We start from the raw sequence: 24,062 nt of genomic DNA, 5'->3' as shown, positions 1-24,062 counted from the left end.
GATGATGTAAAAGTTTGGCTCTTTCTGATCAAAAGTTTGACATTTAGTAGAAAGTCCTACTTACTTCTCTGCAACCCTACCCCAGTGCCGTACCACCCAACCAGTCTCCAGTTCCTCTCCCCCTCCTCCTTAAAAAAATTGAGGCAAAAATGTGGGCCTTGTAGGAATTTGAAAATTAACCTAGGGAAAACATACATACCCTTACAAAAACATACATACCCTTTTTTTTTAAGGGTAGTAAATTGACATTTTTCTTTCTGGTTAGGCTTTTTTAAAAAAGGTTTGTTTATTTTAACTTTATATAAGTGTATTCAATCTTCAAGTTTCATTTTAATGTAGAAAAGGAATAACCCAGTTAACATAAATTACTTCTAAATGCCAAAATTTGTATGTTTGAATTGCAGGCCTTGTTGAATGCATTTACTAACCAAAATGTCAGCTGTCTTTTAACTTTAAGAAGATGGAATGACACAAAATCAATTTAGTAGTTTAACACAGTTTCTGGTACATTTTAGTATCAAATAATACATTTTAAACCACTAGCTATTTTGAATTATTTTCTACTGAACAGATGGAGAGTGCCAAGTAGTCCAGTTGAAGCTGCAAAAAAAGGTTGAGTTCTAAGTGAAATTCTAAATCAACTTTATAAGCTATACATATACCTTTGTTGGATGAGAATATTTTATATATTAAGTGCAACATTCCTCTCTTCAAAAAAAAAAAGTCCTATGGAGGGTCAAGAGATCTTTTTCTGCCTAAAGTTTGTACTCAGAGCTCTACTTGTCTAGAATCATGTTTTTGAATTAAAAACAGTTGTGACTAACTGATTTTGGATTGCTTTAATACTCTGTTTATTTATAAATAAAGCTATTATAATGAAAATGTTTTCCTTTTTTTCTTTTGGTCGCGCTTTGCGGCTTATGGGATCTTAGTTCCCTGACCAGGGATTGAACCTGGGCCCCGGCAGTGAAAGCACCGAGTCCTAACCACTGGACTGCCAGGGAATTCCCAAAATATTTTACTTTGTGATAGAGCTTAATCAGAATCTTTTGAGGGTGGCAGCCAAGGAAATGTGTTATCATTAATTATTGTATGAAGGTTGCCATTTCTGTGTCTTCATGATATAGCTGTTGATTTAAAAAAAAAATAGTGGGGAGGAAATTTTTGTTTTATTAATAAATAAGCTCACTGAAAACAATCTAAGTTGCCTCACTTTTAGAAATAAGAGTTTTGATATGTAAATTATGAAGTGTTTTGGGTTCTGTTTATCATGTTGAAGGTCAGTAACAAACTTTTCTATAACATAATTTAAAATCATTGGAAGGAAATGTTTAGAAGAAAAATGATTTTTTAAAAATACTGAATGATTTACAATGGAGTGAAAGCTGATCTTGAGCTGCCTTTTTTTTCCCAGTACGCGGGCCTCTCACTGCCGCAGCCTCTCCCGCTGCAGAGCGCAGGCTCCGGACGTGCAGGCTCAGCGGCCATGGCTTATGGGCCCAGCCGCTCCGCAGCACGTGGGATCTTCCCGGACTGGGGCGTGAACCCGGTCCCCTACATTGGCAGGCAGACTCTCAACCACTGCGCCACCAGGGAAGCCCTTGAGCTGCCTTTTGAAAGAGTGGTGTGTAAGCTGGAGTTGGAAGTTGAAACAGAGAGATTTTGGCACCACAGTGGGCAGTGTGTTCTTACTCCTAAGGAAACAATGTTGGTTTTTCATTAATGAATAAGGGGTTTCTATAAAGATTTAAGAATATTTCATATTGAGTATTGAATAATGACTTTATGAAATAACGCTTTGGATTATATTTCTTTTCTTTAGTCTCTATGCTCCAAATTGTTATCTTAAAATATATTTTGTTTTGGGGGATCCTTTAGTGAATATGTCTTTTGTATGGAGGATCTTTTATCAAAGCAGACTATAAATATTTAGATTCTATTAAAATATCATTACTGTTCAATCAAAGACATTTATAAAATAGTGTCACTCAGACACTTTAAAACTAACTTTATGTAAAGATATCCAGTAAACTTAGATTTATCTGAGAAGCACCATTTTAGAATGTTTTGTATTTCTCTTTAAAATAATGATTAATGCTTTGTTACTCACTGTATTGCATACTGACTATGTAGTCTTAAAATACAGATCTGTATTACTTTTTATGGCTGTGTAACATACCATTTTCCTTTAATCATTTCCCAGTTCCACATAAAGAGTGTTTCCAGTTTTCTGCTTCTCCTCAATTCTTTAGAGCCCTCCCATGTATGACTATAAATTTATAAAATTCTAAATAAAATGATATAAAGTGAAATTCTGCATTACATCAAAAACATTATTCATTCTTTGATTATAAAGAATGATAATTGTTTTTCATTTCTAAAAGTTCCATTTAGAAAAAAATCTATCTGTTCATTCTTAATCTCTCAGTGATAGTTTATCTTTGTAATTGTTCCCTTTTATTATTTGTTTTAAACATTGCATATCATAGCTATTCTTTTTGATCTCTGACAGTACTTGGGGATCTAATTCTGTGGTTTTGTTTCTACTGACTCAGTAATCATGAATTCCTTTCTGAAGTGTTTGGTGATCTTTGATTGTGAGTTTGATTTCAATTGGTTGGAGTTCTGTGGACCTAAAGTGAGAATTTAGGAATTTTTTCTGGAATCACTTCATCTTCCCTTTGAGTTCTCCATGGGGAAGTTCCAGATTTCCTTTTCCAACCTTGCTGCTGGCCTGAGGCTGAGTTTCCCAATTAACCACTACCCTCTGGCAGCCCCCCACTCTGCCTGTCTGCCACTCAGGTACCAGCTCCAGTTTAATTCACTTAAAACAAATTTGAGGAGGACTCTTGGAACTTTTTCCCTTACCTCTTTTGAGACTAGCAGTGTCTCAGAATAGTGTGTTCTTTCCAGTCTTTAGTTCTGTAGCAGAAGAATCTCTGGGGCACCTATAAGCACAAGTTAAAAATCATTGTTCCAACAAATCTCTGGGTGCCCATCATTACGTTTTCATTATGACCAAGAAGAGGTTATTTCAGGAAAACTTTTTTTCTAGTTTAACTTTGAAAACATAATTTTGATGAGATTTGTCATTGTAATTATTGGTTACAGTTTAAATTTATATTAGACATGCTTTTTTTTCATTCTTTAAGGTTCTGTAAATCTTTGTCATATATAATAGTATATATATATATTTTTTGTGGTACGCGGGCCTCTCACTGTTGTGGCCTCTCCCATTGTGGAGCATAGGCTCTGGACGCGCAGGCCCAGCGGCCATGGCCCACGGGCCCAGCCACTCTGCAGCATGTGGGATCCTCCCGGACCGGGGCATGAACCCGTGTCCCCTGCATCCTGCATCGGCAGGCGGACTCTCAACCACTGCACCACCAGGGGAGCCCTTATAGTAGTATTTTAAGAATGCATGATATAGTAACAGTGGTCTTTGCCCCAAAAAGCAAAAAGTCTTTTTGCTTTTTTTATTGTAGCAGTAAACCTTAGAACATTCTTCCTAAGGTGTCTTAAACAGGTTCTTCATTCACTAGCTTTATATCTTTCAGAATTCAAAATGGAGTAGTTATCCTTTAAAATATATACTGTGGTTATTTTCAGGATCACAATTTCAATAACATTTCCAGTTTTGCTTTGTTGAAGAGCTTAAAATTAATCATGGAATGAACGTTTACACAGATTTTATGGTGTAGTAAAGAAAGAAATAATTGAAGGGAAATTTTAGAAAACATTTAATTCCTTATATCACTGACATTTGGAAAACAATATTTTGTCAGACAAGTATTGAAGTACAGTTTATGTTGGCAAATGTTGTGATTGCTTTTATATTAATTTAAAACCTGAATTACATTAAAACCCAGGAATGAACTCACTAAAAATGTAGGCTGTGTGATAAGTTTCTGAGCCATCTATGGATTGGGTTTTGAATATGCAAGTTTGTTAAACCATTGGGAATTAAAGATTCCAGCTGAACGTCTCAAGTTTCTGAAACAATACATTTTCTCAGACTTCATGGAATTGTTCTGTGTCATTTACACTTGCTTGGCTCAGCAGGCCCAGCAGTGAAGTATTTTTTATTTTATATTTGTTTTTGCAGGGATCTTAGCAACATCAATTGTGAAGAGCTTGGTCCATTGCCTCCTGGATGGGAGATCCGGAATACAGCAACAGGCAGAGTTTATTTCGTTGACCATAACAACAGAACAACACAGTTTACAGATCCTCGGCTCTCTGCTAACTTGCATTTAGTTTTAAAGTAAGTTTTTGAAACAATACATGTTCAAATGCGAGTCTGAACAAGAGAAGACTGATAGATGCTTTTTGTAATAAATGTGATAGAATGTCTGCTCTCTTCAATTATAAATCACTTTTTGAACATAATTTTATATAAGAATATGACAAATTTAACTCTCATGTTTGGGTATTTTAATCCCACTGTACTTAAGTAGGAACCTGTCCTGAAATGTTAGGAAAAGGGTGTGTATCAGAGGTGCACCGTAGCACACCTGCAGAGACAGGCTACTTTATGGAGTGGATGGATTTTTTTCCTTGAGTGCATCAGAAATAGCTCTAGGATAGCTGAATCTATCCCAGAGGATTTTCTGATGTGTCAGTTTTGTGCTTCAGCTTTAAGGCTTCTTTCCCATTTGCAGGACTTAGACAGTCATTCTTACAAGTCTTTGTGAATGGGCTTGATGTACCCTGGGTTTTTTTTTAATTATTAAAATACAGTTGATTTACAATACTGTGTCAGTTTCAGGTATATAGCAAAGTGATTCAGTTTGCTATATACATATGTAATATATATATATTTCAGATTATTTTACATTTTAGTTTATTACAAGATATTGAATATAGTTCCCTGTGTTCTATAGTAAATCCTTGTTACTTATCTATTTTATGTATAGTAGTTTGTATCTGTTAATCCCATACTACTAATTTATCCCTCCCCACCCTCCCTTTCCCCTTTGGTAACCATAACTTTGTTTCCTACGTCTGTGAGTCTGTTTCTGTTTTGTATATAGATTCATTTGTATTATATTTTAGATTCCACATGTAAGTGATACCATAGTATTTGTCTTTCTCTCTCTGGCTTACTGTACTTAGTATGATAATCTCTAGGTCCATCCATGTTGCTGCAAATGGCAATATTTCATTCTGTTTTTATGGCTGAGTGATATTTTAGAGAGAGAGAGAGAGAGAGAGTGTGTGTGTGTGTGTGTGTGTGTGTGTGTGTGTGTGTGTATGTACTTGGGTTGCTTCCATGTCTTAGCTGTTATAAATAGTGCTGCTATGAACATTGGGGTGCATGTATCTTTGCAAATTAGAGTTTTCATATTTTCCAGATATATGCCCAGGAGTGGGATTGCTAGATCATATGATAGCTCCATTTTTAGTTTTTTCAGGACCCTCCATACTGTTTTCCATAGTGGCTACACCAATTTACATTCCCACGAACAGTGTAGGAGGGTTCCCTTTTCTTCACACTCTCTCCAGCATTTATTAATGTAGACTTTTTGATGAACTGTGGGTTTAAAAAAAAAAAGTCAGCTTTATTAAAATTTAATTGACACAATAAATTGTACATATTTACAGTGTACAGTTTAGTTTTGACATATTATATAACTGTGAAACCATCACCATAATGGAGATAGTGAACATATCCATCACCCCCGAAAGTCTCCTCCTGCCTCTTTGTAGCCTGTTGGTAGTCCCTCCTCCCATCCCTTCCCTAGTTTCCTAAGGCTGCCGTAACAAAATATCACACACTGGGTGGTTTATAACAATAGAAATTTATTCTTTTATAGTTCTGGAGGCTAGAATTCAGAATCAAGTTGTCAGAAGGGTTGGTTCCTTCTGGTGGCTCTGAAGGAAAATCTGTTCCATGCCTCTCTCCTAGCTTCTGGTGGTTGCCAGAAACTTTACTGTTCCTTGACTTGTGGACACATTATCCCAGTCTTTACCTTTGTCTTCACGTGGCCTTCTATGATCTATTTTATCCACAAAACTTCTGCCACCAAGTGTGTGGGTTTTTTCCTCAAATATTCCAATTGTCCACGTCTGCAGACGCCATCGAGGTGTACAGCGCCGGAATTCAGTCTAATACCACCTCCAGTTAGTATCAGGCCTCACAGGTTAAGGGCTCAGTCTCACAAGACTGTTCTCACTTCTGATGCCATTTATAAGTCCCAGGCCTCCCGTATTTCTTGCCAACTGGCTATAAATCGAGTTCTCATGACTTTCTCCTTGGGTTCAATAATTTTCTAGAATGGCTCACAGAACTCAGGGAAATTATTTCTTTACTATTACCAGTTTATTATAAAGGATGCAACTCAGGAACAGCCACATGGAAGAGAGGCACAAGGCAAGGTATGGGGCAGGGGCTGCATAGTGCGTCCACGCCCTCTCCAGGCGCTTCATCCTCCGAGCACCCTCAGTGTGCTCACCATCCAGAAGCTTTCTGAACACTTGTTTAGGCGTTTTTATGGAGTTGTTATCACACAGGAGTGATCGATTATTAACTCAATCTCCAGTTCCTCTCCCCTTCCCCAGAGGCTGGGGGGATGTGCCTGAAAGTTCTAGGCTTCTAATCAAGCTTTGGTCTTTCTGGTGACCAGCCCCCATCCTGAAATTATATAGGGGCCTAGCAAGTCACCTCACTGAAACAAAAAATGCTCCAATACCCAGGAAATTCAAAGGGATTCAGGAGCTTCTGTATCTTGTACTGGGGACAAAGACCAAATATTAGAACAGAATACACTCCTGTCACCTGTGTCACTCAGGAAATTTCAAGCGTTTTAGGAGTTCTGTGTCAAGAACTGGGGACAGAGACCAAAGTATATTTCTTATTATGCCACACTTTCTTTCCTGTATGTCTGGGTCGAAATTTACGTCTTCTTATAAGGATACCAATTTATTGGATTTAGAGCCACCCTAATCCAGTGTGACCTCATTTAACTTGATTACATCTGCAAAGACCCTATTTCCAAATAAGGTCACATCCACAGGTGCCAAGGCTTAGTTAGGACTTCAACATATTTTTTTGGACACAGTTCAATCCACACCCCATCTTCAGCCAACCATTGATTTGCTTTTTCTGTCACTATACATTTGCAGTTTTTAGAGTTTCAGATGAGTGGATTCATACAGCATGTACTCTTTGCTTGGTTTCTTTTACCCAGCCTAATTATTTGAGATTCATCTCTGTTGTTGTATGTATAGTTCATTCTTTTCCTTGCTGGGTGGTATTCCATTGTATGGATAGACCTCAATTTATTTGTTTACCTGTTGATGAACATTTGGATTGTTTCAGTTTGGGCCATGACTAAACTGTTACGAACATTCGTGTGGGTTTTTTTATTTTTGGCCACACTGTGTGGCATGTGGGATCTTAGTTCCCCGACCAGGGATCGAACCCGCGCCCCCTGCATTGGAAGTGCAGAGTCTTAACCACTGGATCGCCAGGGAAGTCCAGGAACATTTATGTTTAAGTCTTTGTGTGGACATATGCTCTCACTTCTCTTTGATAAATAAATACCCAGGCTGCACAATATGATAGATTTATGTTTAACTTTTTAAACTGCCAGATTGCTTTTTGAAGTGATTGTACCATTTGACTTTCCTACTAGAAGTGTATGAGAGTTGTAGCTGCTCTTGCTAACACTTGGTATGGTTAATCTTAATTTTGGACATTCTAATAGATGTGTAGTGTTATCTCATTGTTTTTTGGGGTGGGGCGGTCTGTGTTGGGTCTTCGTTGACAGGCTTTCTCTGGTTGCGGCGAGCAGGGGCTACTCTTCGTTGTGGTGTGTGGGCTTCATTGCGGTGACTTCTCTTGTTGCGGAGCATGGGCTCTAGGCACGCGGGCTTCAGTAGTTGCGGCACGTGGGCCCTAGGGCGTGTGGGCTTCAGTAGTTGATGCACGCGGGCTCAGTAGCTGTGGCTCGCGGGCTCTAGAGCGCAGGCTCAGTAGTTGTGGCGCACGGGCTTAGTTGCTCCGCGGCATGTGGGATCTTCCCAGACCAGGGATCGAACCTGTGTCCCCTGCATTGGCAGGTGGATTCTTAACCACTGTGCCACCAAGGAAGTCCCTCATTATAGTTTTAATTTACATTTCTCTAATGACTAATGATGTTGAGCATCTTTTCATGTGCTTATTTCCATCCATATATCTTCTTCGGTGAAATTTTTTGCCTCCTTTTTTTAAAAAAACTGAGTTGTTTGGGTTTTTTTGACTTTCGAGTTTTGAGAATTCTTTAGATATTTGAAATACAAGTTTTATGTCAGCTGTATGCTTTAGAAAGATTTTCTCCTAGACCATGATTTGTCTTTTCATTTTCTTAACAGTGTCTTTTGAAGAGCATAAGGTTTCTTTGAAATTTCAATGAAGTTCATTTTATCCATTTGTTCTTTTATGAATTGTGCTTTGGGGATCATATTTAAGAAATTTTTGCGTAACATGAGTCATAAAACTTTTCTAGTGTTTCAGAAGTTTTATGGCTTTAGGTTTTACATTGAAGTCTCTGATCTACTTTGAATTAAAGTTTTGTATCTTTAAGTTGGTATACCCAAGTTTTTTTTTGTTTTTGGATAGGATTAATACAGTTGTTTAGAGAGTATTTTTAATATATTCTGTTTTGATTTATATATGTGTGTGTGTATTAAAAAACACCTTTATTACAACGTTTTATGAGAGTAGTAAATGGCGATTTGTAATTTTCATCAAAGCTGCATTTTCTCTGGATAGTTACACGTTCTAGGATAAAATTTGGCCTGGTACATAAAAGAGTCACTGTATGTAAAGTAAGTTTGGGTGATTTGTTAGAGAACTGAAAGTTATTTTTGTTTATTTTCTCATAGCTACCATTGCCCTTTATCTTTAGGTTAGGAGATTGTACTCTTGTGTCTGTTGTGTGTAAAATTAAATTCCAGGGACTTCCCTGGTGGCGCACTGGTTGAGGGTCCACCTGCCAATTCAGGGGACACGGGTTCGAGCCCTGGTCATGGAGGACCCCACATGCCATGGAGTAACTAAGCCCGTGCGCCACAACTACTGAGCCTGCGCTCTAGACCCCGCATGCCACAACTACTGAAGCCCGCGCGCCTAAAGCCTGTGCTCCACAACAAGAGAAGCCACTGCAATGAGAAGCCTGCGTGCGGAGGCGAGGAGAAGTCCCTGCTCGCCACAACTAGAGAAAGCCTTGCGCACAGCAACGGAGACCCAACGCAGCCAAAAAAAAAAAAAAAAAATTAAATTCCAACAGAGTCACTCAATGTTTGCATAGATATCAATAGTGAATTATCTGACTTTTTACTTCCTGACGGTTTATTGGAATTAACTAGTTCATTATATCATAAGATTCTTTTAAAAAATTCTTAGATGCAACTTATATTATTTTTGCCAGGAGAATAAAAATAAGTCTAGGCAATGTGCCTTTAAAAATTATTATTATATTTCTGCTGTACTTGGGAGATTATTTTAGTGTATTTGTGGTAAACCATATATGTGCAGTTAGAAGTCACTTTAGCACAACAGACAATGTGATTGTACTGAATGCCACTGACTATAATACTTAAAAATGGTTAAAATGGTAAATTTTATGCTACGTATATTTTACCACAATAAAAAGACAAGTAGGGACTTCCCTGGTGGTCCAGTGGTTAAGACTCCACACTTCCATTGCACGGGGCACGGTTTCGATCCCTGGTCGGGGAACTAAGATTCCGTATGCCGTGCAGCGTGGCCAAAAGAAAAGAAAGAAAAGTAGGCACTTTATAAAGCGTTTAGACTTGTTTGTGAAGTGCTCATTTCTCTGTGCCAGTAACTTGCTGTGACCTCCCACATTCTTGTGGTCTAGACTGTAGTGTGCATAGGAGAAGGGGTCCCTGCCAAGCTGCCAGTTCAAACTGTCTCTTCCAGAGAGACAGACTCTAGATAACAGGCACAGGGTTTGGCCTATGCCTGAATTTTAAAAGGAGAGATGGTAAACTACGCAGAAGAAAATGGAAACGGTATTTGGGAAAGTTGTTCTCAGCAGTTGTATAAAAGTTTTTTTGAATAAAACTCTGTTATCCACTTCTGTAAGTTCCAAGAAATAAACTTTGGAGCTAGTTTATTGTTGTCAAAAATGTCAAGATAAGAATATAATAAGGCCTAGAAATGCTATAGGTAGACTTGGTTTAGTGTAGGATGCTATTTTAAATGTGTAATTGCAATCTCTCTTGTTTAAAATACTTCAATAATATTTGTTTACTTTTAGTCGGCAGAACCAATTGAAAGACCAGCAACAGCAGGTGGTATCGTTGTGCCCTGATGACACAGAGTGTCTGACAGTCCCACGGTACAAACGAGACCTGGTTCAGAAACTAAAAATTTTGCGGCAAGAACTTTCCCAGCAACAGCCTCAGGCTGGCCATTGCCGCATTGAGGTTTCCAGGGAAGAGATTTTTGAGGTAAACTTGCAAGTCTTGTTTTAAAGTAGAGAAAAATTAATTCAGTGATGTACTCTGTTTTCCAAGTATATTTTGGGGGACTCATATCTCTTTAGAATGGGAGAATTTTCATTAATTTTTTTTTTACTTGTGGGAATAAAGGCAATAATATTGGAGAGATTTAATACATAAGATAAACATTTAAATGCGATGAAGTGTGAGATGTTCTGATTGGGAGCAGCTTGGTCCTTGCAGTTGCAGATACTTATTTGTTAATGAATTTTAAAAGACCACAGATATTATCCATCCCTTATTTTCTAATTCTTCCAAGAGGTTAGGGACTCTTAAATCAAAAAATCATTACTGTTGGACTACTTCCTTAATTTATTGAAAATCTTCCTTTCTAGTATATCCTTTTATCTTTGGATTTATAGCTTTAATAGCAACTTCAAAGTTCTTACATAATAAATGGCAGAGGTCCAAGGCAGGGGTTTCCCTCTTATTAGAGTGTTCTGGGACAAAAGATGTTTGGGAACTTTATAATCCTTCTCCCAAAGGATGAACTTTTTTCTCTCAGGACCATTCTGACCTTGTTTGTAGTCAGTCATTTGTATTTTTAAAATAATAGAAAGTTGTCTGTTTAGTGAAGATCACATTAATGATGTTTTCATGTTCTTTGAAACTTTCTTTTTCTTACCTTTACTTTCTACTGGTGTCTGTGACAACTAACTTAAAAAAAAGTGGTAATTCTATCAGATTCTGTTTTTTAATGTGAGTGGAATCATTGCTATGGTTCATAGGACTTAAATATGGAGCTTTGCATTTAGTAGGCTTTTAATATATTTATCAAAGGAATTGGTTTCAGTAGTACAGTATTAAGCTGTATCCATTTTGTTGTCAGAAGTTCCATGAGGTTTCAAACCCTTGGAGCTTATCCATTGATTTGATTGTTGAACAAATTCTACCTTATTTAAATAAACATGTTTTGTAGGTGGAATGGAGGGAGAGTTTAAGTAACAGGTTAAAAGCACCTAGTAATAATAGTATATTAAACATTTATTTCAGGAATCATATCGACAAGTCATGAAAATGAGACCGAAAGATCTCTGGAAGCGATTAATGATAAAATTTCGTGGAGAAGAAGGGCTTGACTACGGAGGGGTTGCCAGGTAAAGCCTTGATCATCAGTAAATGACATATGGATCCTTATATTTACAAATTTAAGATACTCCCTGTGGTGTGACTTTCTCATTGATATTTATTTTCTAGCATAATATTCCCTCATGTTTGCAACAGAGGGTACCCTAGTAGATATATTCATAATTAGGTTAGGATAGTACTGCTACCAGAAGAGTGTTTGTGAACTCCCAAATGGATCATGTAGTCCAATGAGACTTTCTCTGAAAACTAGCTGCAACCCTATATGGACTGTTGGTAGGGTCTGCAGGCCCAATATTTTCTCCATTTCTCTCCTTCAGTACATGTTATTCCCTCTGCTTTACATTGTCAGTAACAGTCTTGAGATTTTAATGACGTATTCTAAACTGAATACTGTTTCCCTTTGCTTACACTGCCACGCTTTTTAACCTTGTTAAAGGAATGTTTGCGTCTGTAAGTATGTGTGTATATCATAAGTGGTCCTTAGAATGTTTCAATACAGAAGCTATAACGTTTCTGCTACATTCAAACATCAAGTATTTTTTTTTCCAGGTGTGAGAATTCACTTTATGTAAATGTAGCAGAAACATTATAGCTTCTGTATTAAAACATTTTAAGGACCGTCATGATAATTCTGCCTCCCCTAATCTAAATCCAGCCTAAATTAAATTTGTGTTTCCACCAAGTCCCATAATCGTTATTTGGCATTACTTGTTTTCACCTGTAGACATACTTTCATTCTGTGACCTTTTTACCTGCAAATGGATAGTTTCTTTAGTTTGGATTTTTAGCATTTATCACTTGTACATCATACTTAAGGCTTGATAGTTTCTGTGGAATGCTTATGATTTACTCATAAGTAGATTTTGAATGCTTGTTGGGAAAACTTGTTAATTATCTGCTGATGGAATCTAAATCCTATAATTATATGTATAGGCCAAATAAGTAGTTAGTTTTTTGTTGTTTATTTCTTAACCTCACTACTTTCGGGGTTTGGGCGGACTAAATGGGATGTGGCAGTGAACTGCTTTTCTGATCTTTATCCCATAGTAGAACCCAAAAGTAGAGTTTTGCTTTTATGCATGTTCTAAATACTTAGTAAAACAAAACAAAAGTTGGACTTCCTTTTAAAAAACACATACATGGGGCTTCCCTGGTGGAGCAGTGGTTGAGAGTCCGCCTGCCGATGCAGGGGACATGGATTCGTGCCCCAGTCCGGGAAGATCCCACATGCCGCGGAGCGGCTGGGCCCGTGAGCCATGGCCGCTGAGCCTGCGCGTCCGGAGCCTGTGCTTCGCAAGGGGAGAGGCCACAACAGTGAGAGGCCCGCTTACCGCAAAAAAAAAAAATAATAATAAAATAAAATAAAAAGCACATACATGCATAAAAAACATACAGGACACATTAGGTGGGAAGGTTGCTTATGTGGAGACCTCACTTTTTCTTTTTAATCTCTACAGTTTTCAAGTACGGTGTTGGCCAAAAAGTTCGTTTGAACGAACTTCTTGGCCAACCCAATATTAAACGTAGTGATTTGATTTAGACTCCGTCAAATGATAGGACTTTGAAATATTTTCCTTTAACTACTTTAATAGTGTTTCACTGCATTTCCTAAAAATATATTATTCCATCTGTTTAATCCATAATATCAGAATATATCATTTATGTGCCTTTCCTAGCTGAGGAATGACAGGAGTTGAGACTAGAATGACATCTCCTTAAAGCCTAGACTAGTCATTTTATTTCAGTTTCACCAAGATGAATAACAAGTTGTCTTTCATACTTTGAAAAATATAAATGATTTAATAAGCTTAAGTTGATAGTACTGTTTATTATGAGGTTTTAAAAACACCGTTGTATGCTTGAAACCAAGCAGTGGTATGGAACACACCCAGAAAATGCAGGTTTGCCCTTGTGTTCCCACCTATACCAAATGCCTTGCAGTTTCTCACCACTTACATTTTTATCATGGTGTATTTTAGGGTTTACACAAAAAAGATAATGAAGATGGATAATGAAATTTTCTTACTAAAACAATATCAACAATAAAACATACCCTTGTCCGAAAGTAAGAGTAAATTAATGTTATATATCTGTATAAACTAGTATAAGTCTGCCATGATTGGAGAGGACCAGGGTGGTATAGATGGACCACATGGATGTTTTGAAATAATACCATATTCTTCCCTTTATTTTATACTTATTATGAATTACACATTTGTTTAGCAATTAAAAGTAACAGACCACTGGGCTGCAGCATCTAATGAGTAGTTGGTACTTCTGGATATTATCCTTAGATTCTCTGATGTTAAAATGTCATAAAATTACCCAAAATGGAGTGAGAAGTGACTTCAATAAAACAAGAATTTTCATTTGCTTTTGGGGAATGGTAGACTTTTCTAATGTGATTTTATGTAACTAGTTAGTGCTTTGTTTTATTAAAAACTTCTTGCTAACATGATTAATAGTGTATCTTAGTAAAGATGTATTCATTAACAAAAAATTCCTTTGGCATATCTTGTTTTTTAGGGAGTGGTTATATCTCTTGTCACATGAAATGTTGAATCCTTACTATGGCCTCTTCCAGTATTCAAGAGATGATATCTATACATTGCAGATCAATCCTGATTCTGCAGTTAATCCGGTATGATTGGTGGTTATAATGATACAAATTAAGTTATGACCTACAATGTTTTTTAATCTTTAAATGTCAGTGTAGTTTATGACATAGGATTACTGTCTTTGTCCAAGTCACATCCTTGGACTTGGCAAGTCCTCTTTTAGAAAATGTTCTCAAGTAAATGATCGTGGATATGTGCAACAGTTTGGGCACAGGGAGATTTACTGCATCACTCTTTGTAGTAGCCCCAAGTGGAAACAACATTGCTGTCCATTAAGAGGGGGTTGATTAAATTATGACATGAAGCAGAATGACATGGTTAAGAGCATAGACTCTGGAATTAGAAAGACATGAGTTCATATCCTTGTCCCATTACTAACTAGCTTTGTGACCTTCATTGACTTAAGCCTCAATTTTATCATTGCTTATAATAATAAATATAGTTTGGACCTGAGAGAGGGGTTGTGACAGTTAAATGAGACCCTGCACATTAAGTATTTAGCACAGTGCTATACATTATTAACCCTATTACATATTATTAAGCACTCAACAAGAGTTAGCAGCTGTTATTAATTTGTTTTTATATTATTTCTGTTATCTTTCCATACAAGGTTATATTATACAGCCACTAAAATGATGTTGTGGGATAATAGTTAATAACATGTAAAGATGGTATTTGTAATATATTAAGTGAAAAGAAGATTACAGAATAATAGTATGAAGCAAATTTTGGTAAACATGTATATGTGTAAACATTGAAAGGCTCTACAATACTGGTAGTGGTTATCTCTGGGTGTTAGACTATGGGCATTTTTTTTTCTTGTCTATATTTTCTAAATATTTTGTAGTGAACAGGTATTGCTTTTTAAAAAGAAAAAAACTATTTTTAAGATAAAAGGGAGGCTTAAAGATTAGCTTAAAGATTATTAAATAGAGAAGTAAAAGAAGTTGAAAATACAAACATCCAACTAATAAAACAGTATATCCTAAAAGACCAAATCTGTCTAAACATGGAAGGCATGTTAGATTCATTGCAGGGTATTCTTTATAAAGGGAAGATTTTTAGGTGAAGGTTCTGCTTGGAGAGCTCATTACTGCCACTGTAGTAGTGATAGCTCACGTTTGTTGAGCATTTACCATATGCCAGGTCCAGTGCCTTGGGCTTCATCACCTCATTTTACTACTCACAGAGCCCCTTTTTAGATACTATTATTACCGTCATTTTTCCAGGTATGGAAAATTAGTTCCACAGGGGCTAAGTAATTTGCCCAAGTATACATAGCTAGTAGCTGGCAGAATCAAGACTCTAGTCCAAGTTAGACATGAAATCTGTCCCCTTAAATCTATGATGTTTTGAAGTTCAGTTTCTGGTTAGGTCAAAGAAAGAGGGAGGTATAGAATTGAAAGCTTTTTTCCCATGACAGAGCCAGGATTATAAGGGGCTTAGCAGGAGATGGGAGGAGAGGAAGAGAACAGGATCTGCAGGTGATTTAATGAAGCTGCAGAGGGACTATAGTTTGGGCTTAATTTCTGAGGATAAACTTTACAGAATGACTACCCTTTGAGAGGGGCATTGGCTCTGCTGTAATATTTTATAGCAAAGTATAGTATCTATAGAGACTCTCCCTAATGATTGCTGGGCTTTGATAGGATAACCTATTCCATTTAAATAGTTATAAATTGGAGTATAAGTTATACTTACTTAAAAAATTACCATTGCTTAAATATTTAATTTTTATTAAAAAATTCCCTGGATAGTATCTACCTTGAGTATTTATGTAAACTCTTCTCAATTTCAGGAACATTTATCATACTTCCACTTCGTTGGACGAATAATGGGAATGGCTGTGTTTCATGGACATTATATTGATGGTGGTTTCACATTGCCTTTTTATAAACAGTTGCTTGGGAAGTCCATTACCTTGGATGACATGGAGTTAGTTGATCCAGATCTTCATAACAGTTTAGTGTGGATACTGTATGTATTGAGTCTTGTTCGTTATATTTAGAATCTGAGCTTTTAAAAAAGATATATGTTTCAAAATGGATGTACTTTTTTTGAAATATAAAAAATGATTTTTAAAAGTACTTACACATAATGATTTCCTCAACACGATGCAAGTTGTTTCCATCCTGCATGTTAGAATAAGATATTCCTGCTTAAATGGTGGCTGTTGAAAACATACTTTAAAAAGGGTATTTGTGGGGCTTCCCTGGTGGTGCAGTGATTGAGAGTCCGCCTGCCGATGCAGGGGACACGGGTTTGTGCCCCGGTCCAGGAAGATCCCACGTGCCGCGGAACGGCTAGGCCCATGAGCCATGGCCGCTGAGCCTGCGCGTCCGGAGCCTGTGCTCTGCAACGGGAGAGGCCACAACAGTGAGAGGCCCTCATACCGGAAAAAAAAAAAAAAAAAAAAAAAAGAGGGTATTTGTAAGAATCAGTTCTGTTTTGGGGGGTGTCATTCGTTTGTGAAGATACACTGGCCATGGTTATTTTTACCAAGTACACGAGTAGCTTTCTCAGTGGGGATACTCAGGTGTTTAGTCACTTGGGTTACCCAGACTCAAGTAGGGCTTCTTACCTGAAAGCCAAACATTACTGAGTTTTCCCTGTGTAGACCCCAGCTTTCCAGGGCTTTCTCATTAGGAAGGAAAATGTTCCTGGTGTTTATGAAGGTTAAAGCTCTTTGACTTTTCTGCCCCAAAACTAGGAGGTATGGTGGCATAAGAACTAATAAAAGGAATCTAACCCTATGTTTGCATGTCATAAAACTACCTTAGTTTTGTCTCACCAATTAATACATCTACAATATCTGTATTTTAGATTTTCCAATGAAGTGTCTTTCCCTGTCTTCCCTTCCTAGTGAGAATGATATCACAGGTGTTTTGGACCATACCTTCTGTGTCGAACATAATGCCTATGGTGAAATTATTCAGCATGAACTTAAACCAAATGGCAAGAGTATCCCTGTTACTGAAGAAAATAAAAAAGAATATGTCAGGTAAACACTTCTGTGTTCTTAAGCTGGAGACTTGTTTTAATGTTCTAGAATGGTGGTACAGAAAAACATTTATGTGTTTAGGTAGTGTTACTTATTGCTACAAAATAGGCTTCTGCAGAATTTAGTGGCTTAGAAACAACCACCATTTTATTATTTCTCACAATCCCGTGGGTCAGAAATTTAGATCGAGGACAACAGGGACAGCACACTTCTCCTCCATGTGGTGTCAGCTGGGATGGAAATGTTAAGAAGGCCCCTTCACTCACATATCTGATGCCTCACCGAGGGTGGCTCGAATGGCTGTGGGCTAGCTGGAATGGACACTGGGTCTGGGGCTTAGTTCTCACTGTTGGCTGGGCTCTTTGGTTATCCCCATGTGGTATCAGAGGCCCCTCATTCTCACCATGGCCTCTCTCTCTAGCACAATAGCCAGACTTCTTATGGCGTGGCTGGTTTCCCAGAGCACAAAAGCAGTTGTTGGATCTTTTTAAGGCCTAAGCCTGGAACTGGCCAACATCACCTCTGCTGTATTCTTTTGGTTAAAGCGAGTCACATGCCAGCCCAGGTTTGGTGTGGAGGAGGGGCTGTACAAAGGCACACATACCAGGAAACACGGTTCGTGGCGTCACGTGTAGCGTAGCTACCACAGCTAGCTGTACAGAAGCACTTTTGTGCTGTATCACTAGGACTTATCCTATTTATAAATAAGCACATTGTGGATTTATATAAGAAATATATATATATTTCTTATAAAAGAAATACAAGGAAATGTTCTTTAAGTTTTATGAAACCACCTGTTGATTGAGGAATTTAGAAGTGTTGAGTTAGAGCATTTGGTTCATGGTATCTAAAGTTCTTCTAAACATTAAACTATGATAATCAAATTTAGGAGTTTGAACTTCACCATATATACATAGAAACATTCATGCTATATGTTTTTGTACAGAATATGTCCCCAGGTCTTATTGGCTAAAATTTTCTAGTTTATAGATGAGGCCCATCAGTCTCATAGATTGTGAATATTGGTATAGCTTTTTTGGAAAACAGTTTGATAACAGCTACCAAAATGAAAACACATATGCAGCTCCATTTTTTAGGAATCTATTCTTTGGAAACACATATCTGATTAAAGAAATATGAATAAGGATGTTTAAATACTACTTGTAAAAAAATTGAAAACTGCTAAAATGTTTTTAGAAAGAGAATGGATGATTAAATACATTAAACAGATTATTATGTGGATATTTAAAGAAAGATAGACTCTGCATAAACTGTCATTTAAAAGGCATAGAAGGAAAAAAGTCTGCATTGTTTTATACTCAGAAGATGTTCAGGAAGGCCACTTACCAAATAAAATGTTTGCCCAGGGTGAGGGAGTAGAGGTGACGGGCCTGGAAGTAGAGAGGGAAAAGAGGATAAAAAAGTGGACTTTCAGATTTTACTCTGTCTCCACATTTTTTTTTTTTTTTTTTTTTTAAGGCCGCACCGTGAGGCATGCGGGATCTTAGTTCCCTGACCAGGGATTGAACCCGTGTCCCCTGCAGTGGGAGCGCGGAGTGTTAACCACTGGACCACCAGGGAAGTCCCATTAATATTTGATTTTTTTAAATATAATTTTTCTTTTAATAACAAACATGTATTACATTTCTAATTTAAAAAAGAAGAATGAGGGACTTCCCCGGTGGTCCAGTGGTTGGGACTCTGCAGTTCCACTGCTGGGGGCGCAGGTTTGGGGTTCGATCCCTGGTCGGGGAACTAAGATCCCCCATGTTGTGCGACACAGCCAAAAAAATAAAAAATAAAAAAATAAAGAAGAATGAATGGGAATTTCCTGAATTTCAGTAGTGTCTCACTTCCAGGACCTAGTGTGGGCTGCTCACTTTCTAGGATTCAGTCACGTTTATAGCACACAGTAATTTTCCCTTACCAAATACAGTTTTGAGGGACTTTCCTGGTGGTGCAGTGGTTAAGAATCCGCCTGCCAATGCAGGGGACATGGGTTCGAGCCCTGGTCCAGGAAGATCCCACATGCCACGGAGCAACTAAGCCCACGTGCCACAACTACTGAGCCTGCACTCTAGGACCCATGAGCCGCAACTACTGAGCCCGCATGCTGCAACTACTGAAGCCTATGTGCCTAGAGCCCGTGCTCCGCAGCAAGAGAAGCCACTGCAATGAGAAGCCTGTGCACTGCAATGAAGAGTAGCCCCTGCTCGCCATAGCTAGAGAAAGCCTGCGCACAGCAAAGAAGACCCAACACAGCCAAAAATAAATAAATAGTTTACAAAAATAGTTTTGAAATTTTTAAAATGACAAAGAAAACCTTTTTACAGGTGTGTAGTTTTGCTGTCCCCTTAAACAAACAAAAAATGAGGTCCCCCAAAGGATATCATTAATATTAAGTAACTTATTTCTTAAAGTAGAGAACTATTTCTCCAAGTTTAGAAAAGGAAATACTGGCAAATTGGGAGTATGAGTAGTTCTGAGATTTGTGAGATGGAGAGCTTTTCCTGGGAAGATAGATTAAAAAAAAACAATTCATGTATAAATTATAAGTCCAAATCAAAGGCGTAAGTAGAGCTACACAAGAGATGTAGTTTAGTGTACATTTGTTGCTAAAATTACATCTTCCAGGGCTTTTAAAGCTTATAGGGAAAAATGAGTATTTAGTCAAAAAGTGCTTCTTGCTATTGGCTTTTACTGTTTCTTCTCATTTTGGATATGGGGATTCTCTTTACCTCTTCTTCCCCCATATACAACCCACAAAATATAAAGAAAACACCCTACACATTCAGATTATATTTTCAAGTGAAACCAGAAAAATAGTCATTTTGGGTTGAATGGGTTTTTCTGGTTATCAGCGTGCATGCCAGAAGTTGAGAAAGACATTTCATTCTCATTTTAACTTCAGACTCATCTACTCTCTAGCCAACTTCCAGTTTAATAGGACTTTTTCTGATGTGAAGAGTTGCTGTATTTATGCTGCTTTTGTTGGTGGAAGGTTACCGCTTTTTAATTTATGGTGAACTGCCTCACAGCTCAGGATCCATCTATACTTTCAGTAACCTGAGATTCTTTTAGATTTTAGACTAAATTCTTAATGCTAGATGCTTGTAAAGTGCAACGTTGCTAAAGTACTAGAGATTCATAATAATTACCAAACCTGAATATATTTGATCATATGAAACCCCTGTCCGATGTTTCCAGACTCTATGTGAACTGGAGATTTTTACGAGGAATTGAGGCACAATTCCTGGCCCTGCAGAAAGGATTTAATGAAGTAATTCCACAGCATCTGCTGAAGACATTTGATGAGAAGGAGTTAGAGGTCAGTGTATTAATGTCATGACATCATCTAGTATAACAAAGAAAGTTAGGGAATTTTCTGTTACTTAGTTTTAGAGGAAAGCTGTATTTCTGGTGCTTTTGAAGTTTTATGATGTGATGCTGTGAGAATTCTAATTCACAGGAAAAGTCTTTCCTGCTTTTGGAAAAGCCTTTCATGTTTTGGAAATTTTACAAGTAGCCAGTCTCTCTTATATTGTGACTATTTTTAATTTATTTTTCCATATTTTCCGTTCATGCGTTTAATAGATTTCGTGTCTTCTGTGTACGTTCTTCCAGTGTTGTTTTCTATTCCCTAGTTAAGTGGGTATTGATTTAGTTAAATAAAACTTTATTAATTGGTCTCCACCATATTGACATTTATCTGGAATAAAAGCCTAGGCTTAATTGGATTTACATTAAGCTTTGTAAGAAAGCAGTTGAGGGGCTTCCCTGGTGGCGCAGTGGTTGAGAGTCCGCCTGTCGATGCAGGGGATGTGTGTTCGTGCCCCGGTTGGGGAAGATCCCACATGCCGCGGAGTGGCTGGACCCATGAGCCATGGCCGCTGAGCCTGCGCGGCCGGAGCCTGTGCTCCGCGACGGGAGAGGCCACAACAGTGAGAGGCCCGCGTACCGCAAAAAAAAAAAAAAAAAAAAGCAGTTGATAGACAAAAACGTAGAGGAAATAATTGAAACACTTAGGTTAAACTCTGTCTCAGCAACATCAGTCTCCTTGGAAACATTCGTTACTAATAGTAACTATAATAAACAGTTAACCATTTTTTATTCTAAAACTAGTCCTTAAAGCACCATAGGGTTGGTGTTATAATTAAGACCTTTAACAAATACATCTCAGTTTCTACTGAACTACTTTGAAAAAACAATGAGGTTTTATTCTACCTGAGGTTCCAAATTTAATTAGTGGCTAGGGATAGCATAAATATTTAAAGTCGATACATAATTTAAAACATGATTTTATTCATTAACTTCAGCATCCTTTCTAACTAAATCTGTTAACAGACCTGTTAGCAAACAAGTCTAAAAAGATTGGCTTGACTTACTACCATCCCCATTCCTTTTTTGATTGGACTATTCTGTAGTGAAATGACCAGAAGGAAGTAGTCAGAAGGTGGAAGAAAACATAGCAGGAATGGCAGTAAAGTTGAAATACGATGCATTTTTATCTGTTCATACAATGAATAAGGAATTTGGCTTTAAAACTACCACTCCTCTAAAGAAAAGAATTTAGGGAGGTACCGTCTGTGGTCATGGGTACTTCTGTAACCCTGCTCGGACACCTACTACCTGTTAGTGTGGCAGTGGCCAGTCATTTTTTCAGACGCTACAGAAGCTTTGTTGCAGGTTTTATTCAGTAACGTTAGGGTTTGTTATATACTTTGTACTGCTAATGAAGTTAGGCTTTTTACAAAAGTATATGTATATAATTTATTTTAGTGTTAGACTAGGTTAATATAATTGTGAAATATAGGATTTGCAGGTTACCTTATGTTTTACACTACACTATCATAATTGAGTGTTATAAACACATCAGTAGGATGAGTCAGTCTTGGACCCTAGGGAGGTGTGAGTATTAATAATATCAAAGTGATTTTGATATACCTCGTCTATACTGAGCCTGCATCAGGATGCCAAGCAGAGCTCTATTATCAATGCATTCATATATTTCATACTTTGGTCCAACTTTAAGCAGATTGTATCACTTATTCAACACAACTTCTTGAGTTCCTGTGCAGTGTTGGTTGCTTTCGCAGGATGTAACGAAACAGATGTTACTGCCATATTACAGCAGAGGAGACTGTGGCCAAGGGAAGTGAACTGAACTGCCCAGAATCCCAAAGCTAATAAGTGTTGAAACCTGAATAATAGATGCAAGTCTTAAGGGAGGCACATATAAACTGTATTTACTCTGAGTCTAGTTTCTGTCCATTAAAAATTTTTTTAGAATTCTGTGAAGTTATGGAACTTTTCATCTTATGTCCATCACAGTGGTGGTTCTCAGATCCTGGGTAGGAAGCCTGCAGTGACTAGGTACTCATGGAACTTTAAAAAAAATACGGATCCTAATTCACCCAGATTCACAGAATTAAAATCTCTGAGCATAGGACCTAGTGTATACATTTTGAAAAACTTTCCAGATGGTTCTCATGTCTACCCTCAATTAAGAACACCATATGAAAGCCAACTCTGCAAATCTAAAGTTCTATTTTAAGGAATTTTTGGCTTAGGTTGGGTTTCCATTGGCTCATTATTTGTGCAATATTTTAACAGCTCATTATTTGTGGACTTGGAAAGATAGATGTTAATGACTGGAAGGTAAACACCCGGTTAAAACACTGTACACCAGACAGCAATGTTGTCAAGTGGTTTTGGAAGGCTGTGGAGTTTTTTGATGAAGAACGACGAGCACGGTTACTTCAGTTTGTGACAGGCTCATCCCGAGTGCCTCTGCAGGGCTTCAAAGCTTTACAAGGTAAGAAAGCCAGAGGGATAGACGATGTGGCATCTAATAATTGGGGGCAGGGGGTCAATATTTGGTGTACATAGACGGTGTACAAACATGTGCTTACATACAGATTCTCTTTTCACTCTAGTTCTTATCTGTAACTCTCATGTCTTGATACCTTCTTCTCTTTCCTTTCCTTTGTTCCCTCCCAAGAGCATTTTCTGCTGGGTTCTCTGTGATTGTACTGAGTGCTGCATGTTAGAGACCATATGTGTCGATGCTCTGCCTTTTCTTTTCTGGTCTCCTTGCTTTTAAATTCTGTTGCACATTCCCGTAGGGGAAGTCTGTCTGCTTCCATGTTCACATCTCAGCCTGGCAAACATTTACCCACTTGGGATGCCTCTCCCCCCTACTTTTTTATTCTTTTAACAGAAAGAGGCAGCATGAGTCATGGAAGTCATTTGTTTGGTCAGAGCACTTTAATTAATGCATGGCATCAGACCATTTTACAGCCGTATTCCGTTTTTAAGAATTGTTGTCCATGGAATAGCTGTTTAATTTTGGGAGGAGTTGGTATATTGCTCATGATCGTGGTGCCTCACTGGGTGGCAGTTGCTTCCTTTACCTCTGAAGCTCTTTATTTTCACAACTGCTGCTGCTGGTGATGACTGAGGGTGTACGAAGCAAGACTGGTACATAATTCAACAGTGTTGCCTACAGTCCAAATATCAAAAATCCACTGGGAAAGCATGCTGTAGTCATGCTTGCACTCTCTACTTGGAGAACTCATCATTGTCAGACTACCCAGATGAATAAAGTGAAGTTGTATTTCTACAGACTTCTGTATGGGGTGCCTTATGTTACCTGAAATTTATTCCATAGACTGCTCATCTTTCGCTCTCAGTGAAGTTTGAGTTGTGAAACTTAAATTTGCATTAGGTTGTCATCTTTTTGAATGTGTATATATGTATTGGATCTTGGATCTGCCCATTTACTTCTTTTTGGGGGACACTGATTTTCTGTAGAAGATAGAAGTTGGCAAAGGATTTCAATC

General features: G+C 37.7%; 2 protein-coding genes across 2 annotated transcripts in view; one reads left to right on the top strand and one right to left on the bottom strand.

The window, feature by feature from the left end:
* Window positions 1-24,062, top strand: part of SMURF2 (SMAD specific E3 ubiquitin protein ligase 2) — a 153,393-nt gene that overhangs the window by 90,318 nt on the left and 39,013 nt on the right. Inside the window, exons 10-17 of the mRNA XM_022589184.2 lie at window positions 4,106-4,264; window positions 10,269-10,461; window positions 11,506-11,609; window positions 14,128-14,242; window positions 16,018-16,196; window positions 17,083-17,220; window positions 20,428-20,548; window positions 22,834-23,035. Coding sequence (XP_022444892.1) covers window positions 4,106-4,264; window positions 10,269-10,461; window positions 11,506-11,609; window positions 14,128-14,242; window positions 16,018-16,196; window positions 17,083-17,220; window positions 20,428-20,548; window positions 22,834-23,035 — 1,211 coding nt within the window. The remainder of the gene's footprint in view (window positions 1-4,105; window positions 4,265-10,268; window positions 10,462-11,505; window positions 11,610-14,127; window positions 14,243-16,017; window positions 16,197-17,082; window positions 17,221-20,427; window positions 20,549-22,833; window positions 23,036-24,062) is intronic.
* Window positions 18,524-24,062, bottom strand: part of CEP95 (centrosomal protein 95) — a 74,959-nt gene continuing 69,420 nt past the window's right edge. The window contains exon 20 of the mRNA XM_022589177.3: window positions 18,524-18,611. Within this exon, the coding sequence (XP_022444885.2) occupies window positions 18,564-18,611 (48 nt within the window). The 3' untranslated portion in view covers window positions 18,524-18,563. The remainder of the gene's footprint in view (window positions 18,612-24,062) is intronic.

This window comes from Delphinapterus leucas, chromosome 19 (genome assembly GCF_059928025.1).
Source record: "Delphinapterus leucas isolate spDelLeu-1000000601 "Yukka" chromosome 19, BTC_Dleu_Yukka2, whole genome shotgun sequence".
Lineage (NCBI taxonomy): Eukaryota > Metazoa > Chordata > Mammalia > Artiodactyla > Monodontidae > Delphinapterus > Delphinapterus leucas.
The sequence above is the reverse complement of the archived record's forward strand: the minus strand, read 5'-3'. Positions and strand labels throughout refer to the sequence as shown.